Source organism: Siniperca chuatsi, linkage group LG22, assembly GCF_020085105.1.
Source record: "Siniperca chuatsi isolate FFG_IHB_CAS linkage group LG22, ASM2008510v1, whole genome shotgun sequence".
Lineage (NCBI taxonomy): Eukaryota > Metazoa > Chordata > Actinopteri > Centrarchiformes > Sinipercidae > Siniperca > Siniperca chuatsi.
In genome coordinates this window covers 1,837,393-1,852,500 of record NC_058063.1, presented here as the reverse complement: position 1 = coordinate 1,852,500, position 15,108 = coordinate 1,837,393, and the positions used below count along the sequence as shown (strand labels likewise).

The 15,108-nt window shown below is 41.2% G+C and overlaps 1 protein-coding gene across 5 annotated transcripts in view; it reads right to left on the bottom strand.

Annotated features, from left to right (window-relative positions):
* The window catches only part of peli3 (pellino E3 ubiquitin protein ligase family member 3), a 49,690-nt gene extending 34,870 nt beyond the window's left edge, over positions 1-14,820 (bottom strand). Inside the window, exons 1-2 of one of the 5 annotated variants that reach the window (XM_044185167.1) lie at positions 14,691-14,820; positions 10,457-10,774 (exon numbers count right to left, since the gene is read on the bottom strand). Coding sequence is in view for 1 of the 5 variants with exons in the window: in XM_044185166.1 (XP_044041101.1) it covers positions 10,270-10,274 (5 nt within the window). In the remaining 4 variants the exon portion in view is untranslated. Of the gene's footprint in view, positions 1-10,257; positions 10,426-10,456; positions 10,775-14,690 lie in introns of those variants that run through there. The other 4 variants (XM_044185170.1, XM_044185168.1, XM_044185166.1 and 1 more) reach the window with 4 other exon arrangements.
* Between the last annotated feature and the right edge of the window lie 288 nt (positions 14,821-15,108).

The following is a 15,108-nucleotide window of genomic DNA, read 5'->3' as shown; positions in this document are numbered from 1 at the left end:
GCGCCCTGTAAACCACGTAAAACCAACCAACCAAAACCACGCAACATAACACACTGTATCACAGCATTACAATACAGCACACATCACAGTGCAGTGGATCACACAACACATCATAGTGCTGTGCTTACAATTCAATACAAGATAATGCGACAAAACCCTGCACAACCCGGTGTAACTGTTCATCATAACATGACACTACACATCACAGTCTAATACGATGATTTTCGGCGTAGCTCTATAGTGTCTGCCAGTTGGTCGGTTCACCAATTTGGTCCAGACTGAAATATATCAACAACTATGTGATGATTTGCTATACATTTTTGTACGGCAAACATGACCTAAACATTAGCATATTAACCTTGTCATTATGAGCATGTTTGCATGTTGATGTTAGCATTTAGCTCAAAGCACTGAGGTGTCTAAGGACAGCCTCACAGAGCTGCTAGCATGGCTGTAGACTCTTAATCGTGTTACATTAACAATGCAACAAATGGCTATGTGTAATGTGAAAGTTGTTTCTTCTATGATGAACCCACAGAGAATTATCACCAACTCTGCAACTTTACACAGCTCTGAGGAGCTTTTTTCCTTCAGCGTATTGTTTTGTTTTTGTTTTATGGCCCACAAACTCCGCTCTCATCAACCTTGTTTTGAGCAGCAGCAGGCAGCTATTTTTTGTGAGAAAGCTCTGATAAAACCACTGTACACTACCTGCTTAGCACCAAACAGACGAAGTTAGCAACTAGCTGGTGAACATAGTGGAAGCTAAAGAACCAGATATTTTTCTCCAAAGCATGACTCCAAATGAATGCTAATGTTGCACCGTAACTGCTGGATGTGGAAATAGGAAAGTGTTTGCTAACATGTTCGCCATATCAGCTTTATAATATTGTGTTTAGTTTGTCCAGCTGCCCTCAAGTGAAAAAAAAAAAATCAATCAATTAATGCAGCATTAAAGCACAGTGATCAAAATATATAGTGGGCAGGATATTTTTCAGTGTAAAAACTGACAAGTTTGTCAGTGCTCTCTGGTGGACAAACTATGAAAAAAAAGACCTCTAACATATCTTTAGTATTTCTGTTCAGTAATCTCATATGTCAGCCGACATTTACAGGAATACTAATCAATAAGCTATAGAAGCTAAAATAATGTGAATAATATAGCTGTATCAGTCTTGCTCTATAGGCTAACACACTGCAAAGCAATGCATCACAAAACACTAGACAACACTTAGAATTAAAATGTATGACAATGCAGCACAACATTACTTAGGAAATCACACAACATAGTGCAACATTGCAACACAACGACACATCAATGTATAATATAGCACAACAAAGTGGAATGCAATCCAACACAACATAAAATGCAACACAATTTAACAGAAGAACAGGATTCAACACAGAGAGCTGAAGTCCTGAGATCACTTCCAGTCTCGCCTCTGTTTCACTAGCTTCTGTAACTCAGTACAATCTGTTATTCAGCATTTCTTTCATCGGTCCCTCTGAAAAAGTGAAATGTCTTCCTATGTTTACTATCCATATTCTTTTATTAAAAAGCATGTATCACCTAATCCATGAACAGGTGTCCATGATGGATATGATGCAGTTTGTATTTTTTGGCATTATAAAAAAAAGATTAAAAGAGAATATGAGCACCAAACAAAGGCAATCAGCAGTTTTTTTTCAATGTCAGTTGCCATATACCATACTGGTTGACTACGTTTGCATTCCATTTGTAGATCCCGATTGCACATTGTCTTGATGGCGGGACAATTTTAGGAGGCATATAGTACATGTGAAATGTGTCATTGGTTTTGATATTGTAGCTCAACATTCCCTCCTCCATCCTGTTTTCTTGGACATTTTGAGTCCTATTTTTTTCTGGCTTCCCTCTCCTTCACTCCCAGCATTCACTCTCTCTATAGTAACTGCCTACTGCGGGGGAAGGGCAAGTGTGTGTGGAGTGTGTGGGAGAGAAAGAAAGATGAAAGAGAAAAAGAAAAGAATCAAATTTGTCTCTTCTAGAAACAAATGAACAGAGAGCTAAATATACTCCAACTGCAAAATGAACTCTGCAGTGAATTATGGCTTCATGACAAAACTCACACTATTTCTCCTCTGTCACACTATTTCTTCAACTGTTTAAATAAAGATTTTCCACTCCTCTCTTCACATGCATTCTTTGTCACTGGAACTGAGATAGTGCTTTTGGTTGGTAAGTCAGAGAGTGTTATTGTCTGATTAAATTTAATAAAATGTAACAATAAGGGCAGATGTATTTGTTTTAATCAAACATTTAACCGTATGAAACAGCAAATCATACAGATTTGTTGTGTATGTTTGCTATTTGAAAGCATGACAGAGCCAGAGACCATGTCTTCTCCACATTATGTAACACTATACTGTACAAATCCTACAAGCCAGTGTTATGAATGGTTAGATTACCCTCCCCCACTACCAAATCCAGCCTCCACTCCTTCCACTTGTCCCTTTCAATTAAATTTTTGCTTGTTTTTTCTTAAAATCACCTATGACATTTTTAAGGGCTTCACTTTGTTTTATTTATTGATACTTAAATATAACCTAGTGATTCAGAGGTCTGGACCTCTGAATCACCCACATCTCAGATTTGTTTAACAGTTTAAGGTCTGGTGTTGACCACAGTCTGTTGGCGGGAATAGAAGAATGGGGTCATCATTGTTCTGCAGCTAGCGCTATGAAAAGATAGCTTCAGTAAAATTGACATGTCAATGAGTTTGATGTAGCTGTATATTATAGGTGTACTCCAGCATTACACTTCTATAAAGTTCAGGGATGTTGTAGTTTGTCAAGCAGGTTAGCAGGGAAAGGACCCAAATACAGACAGGTAGGCAGAGCAGGTGCAGATCAACCATGTAATGATCAACACAAAAAGGCTTACATGGATTTCAGGCAGTCCAACAGAGGCAAAACAATTCAGACAAGAAGCAGGCAAGCAGTCTTGAACAGAAAAAACAAAAGCGGTGAAGACCGTAGGCCACCGGGGGTCTGACGGGATGCTCGTGGCGAAGACAGAAGCTCTCTGGAGGCTCAGCAGGAACAGGTGGTTGCGGCCCAACCAGAGCAGGAAGTGGTTGCGGCGATCCAGAAGAGGCAGGAGTGTGCTGAAGCCCATTGGGGGGCGGTTGCGGCCCAAAAGGGACTGGAGACCGCTGCGGTGCGGGAACAGGTGTCGGCCAGGCTGCCGACTGGGGGCCAGGTAGGACCGATGATGGCTCTGAGAAACTGGGCAGCTGAGTCTTGGGGGCGCTGGGCAGCTGAGAGGACGAGCAGCTGGGCAGAGGTGAGGCACACGGTTGGCGGCAGCAACGCTTCCCTCTGGAAGGCTCCAGAACACGAACAGGCTGAGGTGCAGGTGGATGGCTAGCAGACAGGGATTCAGGCTGGCTGCTGGCAGACCGGAGCGCGGGCTGGGAACAAGTTAGGAACTGACCAGTGACTGCTAAATTCTCTGCCAAAAAAAAAAAAAAGTAAAGTGCAAGGGCCTAGACAAAATTGTTCTCTCCGTTAATGAATAAACAAAAAGTCTGCGCTGGATGTCCACAGACCCTTTAATGGATGAACCAAGTATCTCAATGCTGGAGGTCACCTCCCTAAACTCCTCCGCGAGACATTTAAAGTCTGCTGGGACCATGCTGGTCAGTTCGTACTGTTGTAGTTTCTCAAGCAGGGTAGCAGGGAACGGACCCAAATGCAGACAGGTAGGCAAAGCAGGTGCAGATCAACCATTTAATGATAAACACAAAAAAGCTTACATGGATTTCAGGCAGTCCAACAGAGGCAAAACAATTCAGACAGGGAGCAGGCAAGCAGTCTTGAACAGAAGAAACAAAATCCAAAGGTGGACAGGCAAAATCCAAAAATCCACAAACATGTAAAGTACAGGGAACCAACAAACCAGGGCGCTTGATATATATATATATATATATATATATATATATATATATATATATATAGAATGGTAAAACTGATGTAATAGAGGTCGATATATCCTGACTTTTTAGTCCCAAGCATGGGTCAAGCCTCAAAACACCCTATCCTACATTTCTCATAATGCAACTTGATATGGTCTTTTATTAGATCCCTCGCCGGGTCAATGTCAATGTCTTTGACATTAATCTGAAACTGCCGAAACTGATGACATCATCAGGGTTATTTTCTCATACACAGAACATCTTATACAAATGTTTTCATAGGCTGTACAGACTAGTAAACTGAACTTCATGTGTAGAATCTATAAAGTGTGCCTTTAAATCAACATCTTGCTTCAATTGTCATGAGATCGATTAAGTGAACTGCTGCTAGCAACTACCACAGCTTCAATGTTGACTGGAAATTAAATTGGCAAGATAGATGTGTTAGAGTGAAACAAAACAAAATAGCTCTCATAAGCTCTCATGAATTAGAAGTGTGTTTTATGATGCAGTGCTAATAGCCAAAATGGGCTTTTACACCAAACATGCAAGTTCACCATTTTGAAGAGCCATAGCAATGCACACTGCCTTCATTTCCACCAGATCTTGATGGCAAAGTTCAACAGAGCTCCACAATGCACATCCAATGGGATTCTGGCATTGACAGGAGGCGGAAGTTATAATGGCACTAATTTCACTGTAGAGTGTAATGGAGAAAAAGAAAATTTGGTGCTTCTCTGAATTCCCAGAGTTCTGTAACTCTCCTCTCCGATTCTACAAGGACTCAGGTAACAAGACTAAGAGTCTACAGCCATTCTAGCGGCTCTGTGAAGCTATATTTAGGCACAGCGGTGCTTTGAGCTAAATGTTTAGCAGGTCTAATGTTTACTATTGTTGCCATCTTAGTTTAGTGTGTTAGCATGCTAACAATCGCTAATTAGCACTAAACACAAATTACAGCTGAGGCTGATGGAATGTCATTAGTTTTTGGAGGTATTTGGCCATAAAAGTAGTACACAAAAGGCAAATATTATAATTAATATTACAATATAATTAATATACAACACTCGTTTTTCCTGTGTTTCTCCCTCTCTAAATAGCCTTGCTGTCTGGAATGCAGTAAGGTGATAGAAAATGAGGAAAAAGAGCACGAAAAAATGAGAATGGGAAACACTCAGACAGAGACACAGAGACAGAGTTCACCTGTAGCAGTCTATTTGAATATGAAAGAAGGCCAGTTCACATGGCCCTGTTTGTAGACAGGCCTGACCTGGGAGTGGAGATGAAAGTGAAAGGGAATGTTTAAGACTCTCACTTTTGTTCTCTCCTCTCATCATTAAGCACTAGTCACTGCAAAAGCAGTCAACTAGAGACGCAAACAGCTGACAGAAAAGCCAACGTACCACTCACATCATGGTTCTCTGAAGGTCATATCAGGGTTTCTGGATTGAAGCTGAGCTCCTACAACTCAAAGATCAGCTATAAGCTCAATAGCATGGGACACGTTACACCATATGGTTACATCATGCTTATTGCTATGCCACGTAAAGTATGACAACAGCTGCAGTTGTCTCATAGAGCATCACAGTTTGTAATTATAATAACCGGAAATGAGTCAGCATTTTTGAACTATGTGATTCCAAAACATAAGGCACATGGGTAACAATTACCTGGCTGTTAGTGTTACAGCAAACAATAGTGCCTCCACACCCAAATCCCCAAATTTCCTGTGGGAAAGTGAAATGAAAGTGAGCTGGAAAATGTTTTGACATTTGGCGGTGCTGTTGGGTGCCATAACAAAATCAAGGAGCAAATCTTAAATATTAGCCTTATGTAAGTTTTGTTTTATGACATTATTAAAAGGATACTTTCAGTTTATTTGGGTCCTTATGCTTGTAGTTTTGTCCATCATTGCATTAGTTATGATGCCATTGTACTTACCAAGTTAATTGCTGACATCTAGGAACATAGTGACAGCACTACAACAAAGTCTGATTGGGCAAACAAACCAACAGTTTATCCAGATTAGCCGAACTAAACCACTTTATTTGGTGGTCAAAGTGAGTGCACCTGAAGTGTTACTAATAATCCCTCATTGTACAGGAAAACTGTGAACACCACCACAGTAGGTCAAACTTGAAGCAGGAAGTCGGTCGTTAAACTGTGGTCTGAAGCTTATACAGCAGTATCACTTTGGGAAACTCTTGGGGGACCGCTACAATGTGCAAGGTGAGGGTCACCTGACAGATGGGGGTAGCCAAGCTAGCACTAGTGCTAGCAAGCTTATCCGCTTATCCGCTCACACTGATTACCTTCTCACAGTATAAGTATCGTTAGCTTAGTTGGCTGCTACTGTAACATCGCATGTCCCGTGACCCTTACCATTGTTGCAGCAGTCTCCCGCCTGTATCCCATTTTGCATCCCGTGACCTAAGATACGCCATGTTTGTTGACCAGTCTGCCAGCTCTGCCTTCCTAATTTGCATATTGAAATCCAATCACGATGCAGGCAGAACTGTCACAGGTTAATACAAGGTGGAAATGGAGTCTACAGTATATCAATCAGATCTTTAGTAGAAAGCCAGTATACAGTAGGTCAGCACCTGTATCGTATCCTCATTCACACCTACATCCAACTACTGGTTTGACAATCTTAGCACTTAGACAATCCCTAATGGAGCCTTCTTACTCTTGACATACTCCTTTTCCCTCAGAAAAACATTTCCACCCTTGGCTTCAGATGAACTAGATCTCCTAGAACCACTTCAGAACATTTTACCAGCAGCTCAAACTATTTTTGTGTTATTTAAAATCTCTCTTTCCTGTTATTGCAGGCTCACCTCCTCTCAGTTTGACCCCTTCATAAGAACCTGACAGGTGGGCTGCTACTGTGTTACCTCATCTTGCTGCCACACACTCACAAATACACACACACAAAATCTCTTGTTTGAAGCTATGGTTTTGGAGACTGTGATCATCACGTATTTGTCTAACAAACCTTAAGTGGTCATATTATGCTCATTTTCAGGTTCATAATTTTATTTTGTGGTTGTACCAGAATAGCTTTACATCATTTAATTTTCAAAAAAATACCATATTTTTGCTCATACTGCACATTGCTGCAGCACCTCTTTTCACCATGTGTCTTGCACGCTCCGTTTTAACTAACGAGTGAGGCATCTCACTTCTATTCAATCTTTGTTGGGAGTTGCACATGTTCAGTACCGAGGTGAGGACTACTAGCCATCAAAAGCAGAGTAGGGCGGGTCCTGATGAGCAAGGTAGTGTGATCCAAAACAAAACCGCTTCAGCCGGTAACTATGGCTTCGGTTCAGCCGTACATGTTCCAACAACCTGAACCAGCTTCACAACCGAGGCTGGAGCAAGACATTTTAGAGTGGTAAATTATTAATTTGTAACTAATTTATCTTTCATAGGTAACTGTGCCCTGTCTCTACATCACAGTAACAACTTTATTGACTGCCTAGAGGGTATCTAACATTTTAATTTCATATTAGGTGTACTTGTGGAAACTCGTCCATTATGACGCATGATACATAGTGATGTAGATACGTTACAGAAGTAAAGGCTGGACTACAATCGAGCTGTTTTCAGGCAGTTCAGGAGCAGTGTTTTCTGTGGGACAGGGTAACTCCCTTTGGGGTGGACTTTGGGCTTTTTCACTTTGCAAACCTACTACATACACAAAAAAGATATATAACACAATAAAGTAAAGGGGGAAAGCCAAAAAGCATAATATGACCACTTTATTACATTTTTATATGATCAGTGTACTTATTGTAGTTTTGTTATCAAATTCTTTCCATGTTGGGCATTTAGTTATGTTGTATCTGTCTCTACATGTCTTTAACCATTTCCTGACAGTGGTCATACAGTGGGCTTACTTAATAATAGCTCACACTTCTCTTTTATGAATACTGTCGGCAACTTGAATTTCCTCCGTTTTGTTCTAGAAACAGCTTTATCACAATGATGGTCAAAAGAGCTAAGCTAGCTACCTGCCTGTCTACCTGCCTACCTGTGCACACTCTGCCTGCGCATGAAAATGTGTTTTGGGGGAGTGGCTTTGGAGGAAGGCCTGAAGGGAGGGGGTGGGATTTTTGGTTGGATACTTTCAAAATCTCTTGCTAGTTTCTCCAACGTTAGCAACCCTAGCTTTAACGAACCGTTAATTTGATTAATTGCAGCTAATGCTGTTAGTACTGCTACAACTAGGACCTCTGCTGCAAGCGCTACTACTGCTGTTACTATCTCTGAGGTTAATTGCTATTGCTACTACCAGCACTGGTAGCACTGTTACTACTGCTGACAGTATTAAAACTACTGCTATCGGTGATATTACTACTAGCTCTATTATACTATTACTGGTGCTAATGCTATAGGCCTTATAACTACTAGAACTTCTGCTGCTGCAACAGGTACTACTACTACTACAGATAGTATTAGTGAGCTACTGTTACTGCAACTAACATAGTAATTCTAGTAAGAGTAGGACGGTGTAGTCCCTCATTCGTCCAGGAGTGTTCCATTGTGTATCCCTGTTTCTACTACCATCACTAATAGCACTGGCTTCTAAAACAATAATTTAAGGGAAGATGAGGGCTATTAAAAGGTACCATGTTGAGTATTTTAAAAGTTTTTTATGAGCAAGTTCCTTTTTTCTGATTGTATTTCCTGCACATACGCAAGAATGCAAGTGGCGTGATATGTATTCCCACCGATGGTTTTGCACCATTCCACTGATTGACACTTAGTGGTGGAAATGCTCCAAGAAACACTGCAATTCACCAGCAAGGCCAGAAACCTACCTTGCTACCTAGCAAACTATGATGTAAAAAAATTGAGGTTTTGAAATAATAAAATAAAAATCTGCATTGCAAATGTTTTGTGAGGAAGGAAATGCTGTTCATGTTTGTTAGACCTCAAGAATACACACAATATGTTTTGGTGAGAAACACTAAAACTGCTTTTGTTGACAGCCGGGTAGCTTTAAAGTTAGCCCCCTTTAAGCTGAAAACATAGTTTAACAGTAGCACACTAGAGAAGAGTCAAGTCAGCGAATTCACTCAGTACTGTCAGCTACAGCAATATCTATCTAAAGTTTGGTAACATCATCATAAGCTACTGGTTATACCAGACCAAGTAAGACTGTAGCAGCAAACCCCCTGAGTGTATTAAATTAAACAAGGGTGTGTTTTATTGTGAATTAATACAACCTTTCATCATCTTCAATGCTAAATTTCTGATTCTAAATAATTGTAATTTCCCCCAAACTTGTAAATCACTTCAGGTTTACAACTGTTTTATAGACGGCCATCATAGGTAATCTCTACATTAAATATGAATTAATAAACTGCATAATATCCATGAATGCAGAGGTGGAAGACTCTGACTGTACCATCTGTTTTTACATATTTTGGCCTCACACACAGGTATCTGCAAGCAGCATCAGCCTGATTCTAACCACAACAGTATCACCGCCATCTATCTATATTCTAATCTAGCCAATATTTCAGGCTCATATGCCCAAAACTGCAAGCGACAAATATGACTCATTACTCAGCAAACTATAATATTGTTGGATCATGAATAACACTGCTACTATTTTTTTGTATTGTGAGCCATTTTGAGCTCTTTTCCCCTAACCATCCCACCAAACCCTTTCCTCCTGAAAGCATCTCAGAACCATCTAGAAGCAGGGGAATATTACATGAAACTGCTAATGCGCCAGAAAGGCTTCATTTCTGGTCCAGGATGATTCTAACATGGCCTCTACCTCTTCTTATTCCTGCTCTGTCTGTGCGAATTGCAGCGGATTGCGTTTTCCCAGGGCCATGTGTGGATGGATACTTCTTCTACTCTCTATTAAGGCATGATGATGTAGTAACCGGATCGGATTTGGCCATAAACAGGCTTCACTTGAAATGGGGAGAAGGTGAAATCAGCATCCACGCGAAATCTATTATTTCTTCCTCTTTTTGACAATTAAATGTATCCGTTTTGGGCGACATAAACAGCAGTGTGCCATTTTCGAAGCGCAAGCAGGCTGGGTTTGTACACAGGGGATTCCACCGCACATACAACACACACTACATATAGGCTAGGGAAGAAATCAGCAGGCACACACACCCTCCTTAAGCACAAACACACATTTCCCTGTCATACACACAGCAGCAGCGATGTAGAGGTAAATAATAAGGCTCACGGCCACTAGTGAGAACAAAATCCGCTAGGAAACTCCCAGATTTTGCATCACTTTCAACAGTTTGACACCACTTACCAATCAATTTACCTCATAAAGATTCACACCAGCTTGAATAAAGGTGATAAAGTCAACAATCCACAAATAAAAAGGTGACTTTAACCTCCATCACTTCCCTAGAAGAGCAGTAAAGCAGAAAACAGGCCAGCTGGCGTCTCCTGCCGTCTGTTGCGCTGCTATGTGCAGGTGTTGGGAAATCAGATAAACAGGCCCGTACCCGCTGATGTTTGCCAATGGAGGTCCGGGACCGGCTCGGATCTGTGTGTAATTCCTCCTCAGGGTGTGTGTTTCTGTGTGCGGGTTCTGTCAGTCCCCGTACGGCCTGGGAAGCGTAAAGTCGGAGAATAGGAGTGATGATGATGATGATGATGATGAAGCAGCAGCAGCAGCGCAGGGCATCAGGAGCGGGAGCATCGCATCGCCTCCGTTCACGTTACACTGGCGACTGAGACGCGTCCATTCCTCCCGGATATAACAGCAGACAGCCCGATGTCACGCTCTCTCTCTCTCTCTCTCTCTCTCTCTCTCTCTCTGGCTAGAGAAAGAAAAAAATCTTGTCACAAGAATATTGTGTTGCCTTTAAGTGATCCTGGTAAATTTGGAGTTCCAAATCTGGTGCCTTCAAGAACTCATCTAGTTCTCCTTCACTGGAAGGGTCCAGATACACCCTCCACCTTCTCTTGGCTGGAAGATGGGATGCCTTTTCTTCATTTACAACAAATGACAGGAACCACTTTCTAATAATCTGGCAAGTGGGAGGCGCCATAAATTGATTTGTCATAAGGAAAATAAATCAGCCTTGAATTTTAATAAAGTGATGGACGTCTTTGTGTAGCTGAGAAAGGTTTAAGGTTAATGTCTTACTGCATGGTCATGTTTATCTGGGTTTATTTGTGCTTGGCAGTCTGTAGTATCAGTGCTAATCAATGAATACCAGGTTGCCCTGTATAACATTATACCAAATTTCAGTGAGGTGTTTGGCAGCTGCCCGTTCATCATGATTCTACTTCGACAAATGGAGTAGTTCTGGCTTTGGATGTAAAATGCAGCATTAGATTTCATTCTTTGTTAAACAAATCTCCTTATGTTGAGTCCATGCTACTGTTTCTCCTCAGCTGCTAAATAGCCCAGTCCTGCATTGACACATACAGTACAGCAGCTTTAGAGTGAAACTTTTTCCTCAGTTATTTTCTCAGACTTGACAAAGCGCCTCCAAAGAAACAGAATAGTAATATACAACTGTTTTCACAGGCTGAGTAGTATTCCTCATGACGGAAATCTCTTTGCCACCAAATATGAACACAGCCTTCATCCAGCCCCGAGTTTTTGAATACTGCATTAAAAGTACAATAGAAAATCAAGATTGTTACCTTTTAATAAGCTACTCTTATGTACCCAAGTCACAACAATGCCACTACATGAATCGGATTTGAACATTCATTCCTTTGGTGCCATCTGGTGACACTAGTTTCAGTTTTCTACAAACAAAAACGTATATTCCATTAAAATGATTTAAAAGACACTACAATCACAGACAAATTCTGCACATAGGCCAAATTAATTTTGGACAGTGTTTGAACATACAGTGGGGCAAAAAAGTATTTAGTCAGCCACCAATTGTGCAAGTTGTCCCACTTAAAGAGATGAGAGAGGCCTGTAATTTTCATCATAGGTACACTTCAACTATGAGAGTCAGAATGGGGGGAAAGAATCCAGGAAATCACATTGCCCACAGACCTGTAACTTCTTCTTGAAGAGGCTCCTCTGTCCTCCACCCGTTACCTGTATTAATGGCACCTGTTTGAACTCGTTATCAGTATAAAAGACACCTGTCCACAACCGTCACACTCCAAACTCCACTATGGCCAAGACCAAGGAGCTGTCCAAGGACACCAGAAACAAAATGGTAGACCTGCACCAGGTAAGCAGCTTGGTGTGAAGAAATCAACTGTGGGAGCAAGTATTAGAAAATGGAAGGCATACAAGACCACTGATAATCTCCCTCGATCTGGGGCTCCACGCAGGATCTCACCCCGTGGGGCCAAAATGATCACAGGAACGGTGAGCAGAAATCCCAGAACCACACGGGGGGACCTAGTGACTGACCTGCAGAGAGCTGGGCCAAAGTAACAAAGGTTATCATCAGTAGCACACTGCGCCACCAGGGACTCAAATCCTGCAGTGCCAGACAGGTCCCCCTGCTTAAGCCAGTACATGTCCAGGCCCGTCTGAAGTTTGCTTCAGAGCATTTGGATGATCCAGAAGAGGATTGGGAGAATGTCAGATGAAACCAAAATAGAACTTTTTGGTAAAAACTCAACTTGTCGTGTTTGGAGGAGAAAGAACACCATACCTACTGTGAAACACGGGGGTGGAAACATCATGGTTTGGGGCTGTTTTTCTGCAGAGGGACCAGGGCGACTGATCCGTGTAAAGGAAAGAATGAATGGGGCCATGTATCGTGAGATTTCGAGTGAAAACCTCCTTCCATCAGCAAGGGCATTCAAGATGAAACGTGGCTGGGTCTTTCAGCATGACGATGATCCCAAACACACCGCCCGGGCAACGAAGGAGTGAAGCATTTCAAGGTCCTGGAGCGGCCTAGCCAGTCTCTAGATCTCAACCCCGTAGAAAGTCTTTAGAGGGAGTTGAAAGTCCGCATTGCCCAGCGACAGCCCCAAAACATCACTGCTCTAGAGATCTGCATGGAGGAATGGGCCAAAGTACCAGCAACAGTGTGTGAAAAGCTTGTGAAGACTTACAGGAAACGTTTGAGCTCTGTCACTGCCAACAGAGGGTATATAACAAAGTACTGAGAAACTTTTGTTATTGACAAAATACTTTTCCACCATAATTTGCAAATAAATGATTTAAAAAAATCCTACAATGTGATTTTCTGGATTCTTTCCCCGCATTCTGACTCTCATAGTTGAAGTGTACCTGTGATGAAAATTACAGGCCTCTCTCATCTTAAGTGGGAGAACTTTCTTTTTTTTTTTTTTTTCTTTTTTTTTTTTTTTAAGTCTGTCCAGTCAGCCAACTGATGTGGAATAGATTATGTGAATGTAGAACAGCATTGAGCTTTTGGCACAGCACACCTGTGTTGAATGGATCTAACTCAGTTTAAGACTGCAACAAATTGTAATTAAAAGAGCTGGAGGTGAGGGGTAGCTTCAAGAACACCTGATGTTATACATACAGCTGTTTGGGGAATAACTAAGGACACTCTGATTAAGACACTTTTTATCACTTTACTATACACATTAAGTCGAAACTTGTTAAAATTAGGAAAATTTAAACTAACAATTATGTGGACATTGCTAGAAAAACTTCACAAAACATCAAATGTGCTCCATAATGGCCTCCTGAAGTAACAAAGCAACATCTGTCCAAACCGAGTAGGAGCAAGCCGTTAAAAACAAGTGTAAGACTGATATTGAAATGTAATTCTTTTTCATGAAAGTTCAAAAATTGTACAGTTTCCAAGGTCCAGACTGAACTTTTCATTGGAGTGACATGTTCAAAGCTTACAGAACAGCTACTAAATGGACGTTGTGCTGAAATTGTTTTGTCAATAATTGTAATATTCATTTATTATATAATTGATTCATACAGCCTATTATATTCATTATAAAGGAGAAATATATGAATATTTATATGGATAAAAATTATGCATACATAATTGACCAGACAATAGCCTTGGGCTGGTAGCTACTGCACACTGTGATGGTCTTTCTTTTCTACAAAGTGTTACATGTTCGGTCACAGATGTATTTCAGTAAGCCATGACAGTTAGCCAGCACGAACAACACCAGGGTCCTTAAACTGAAGCAGCCACAGGGAATTAAGACATCACTCATTTTATTATTTACACATTTGCTTTTCATACTGTCACATGTCAAAATGTCTTCTGTGAAGAAGGTTTTTATTTGTTTTTGGGTTTTTTTCAGAAAAAGCTGTGTGAGATGACAGAGAGGCCAGTATCGCGAGAGTCGGAGATCGGAGGTGAGATCCAACATGGCGACGCCCTATTGCTGAGAAACACAGCAACAGCTAAAACAAACTAAGTATACTGAAAGGAATAAAACTATATTTCGGATCACATCTCATCCGTAGTCCATCTGATACTACTAACCCGAAACAGAATAGCTTTACAGTGAAGGACTTACAGGCTCTCGAAGCGTTCATCAACCACTATTACCACCTGCAAAACAACATGGATCCGGATTCAGGAAACCCATCCAAAAGGAAAAAGACTCTTCAACAGACTGACGATCTACAAACAACGGTAATTGAGGTTAGTCTACTGGTGAGCATAAACAAAAAAACTGGATCTTCTAGTATCACTACACGAAGAAGTTAAAGACATTAGTAGCATGGAATTTGCCCAGAACAACATCGTAACCCTGCAAAAATCAAACCAGGAGTTACAAACCTGTTAAATCACTCACCGAACTAATGCATGCTGCCACTAACGAAAACACACCGATGAAAGAAACTATTCTGGACCTACGATCCCGTTCCATGCGCGACAGCCTCATCTTCTCAGGCATCCCGGAAAAATCACCCGACAACCCTCAGTCATTAATCGAAGACTTCCTGACTTCATCACTTAAAATGACCACAGAGATCCCTGCCTCGGGAAACGATCAGACTAAGGACCTCGACCTATCGTCGCAATATTCGAACACTTTCGGCAAAAAGAACAGGTCAGAAGCAAAGCAAAGGAACTTAAAAGCCACGACATTCGGACTGAACGGTCAATACCCGAGGGAAATAAACCAACGGCGGGAAATACTGTACCCAATATTAAAGGAAAACAGAAAAAACAACAAACGTGCGTCACATGTAGTGACAGGCTTTATATCG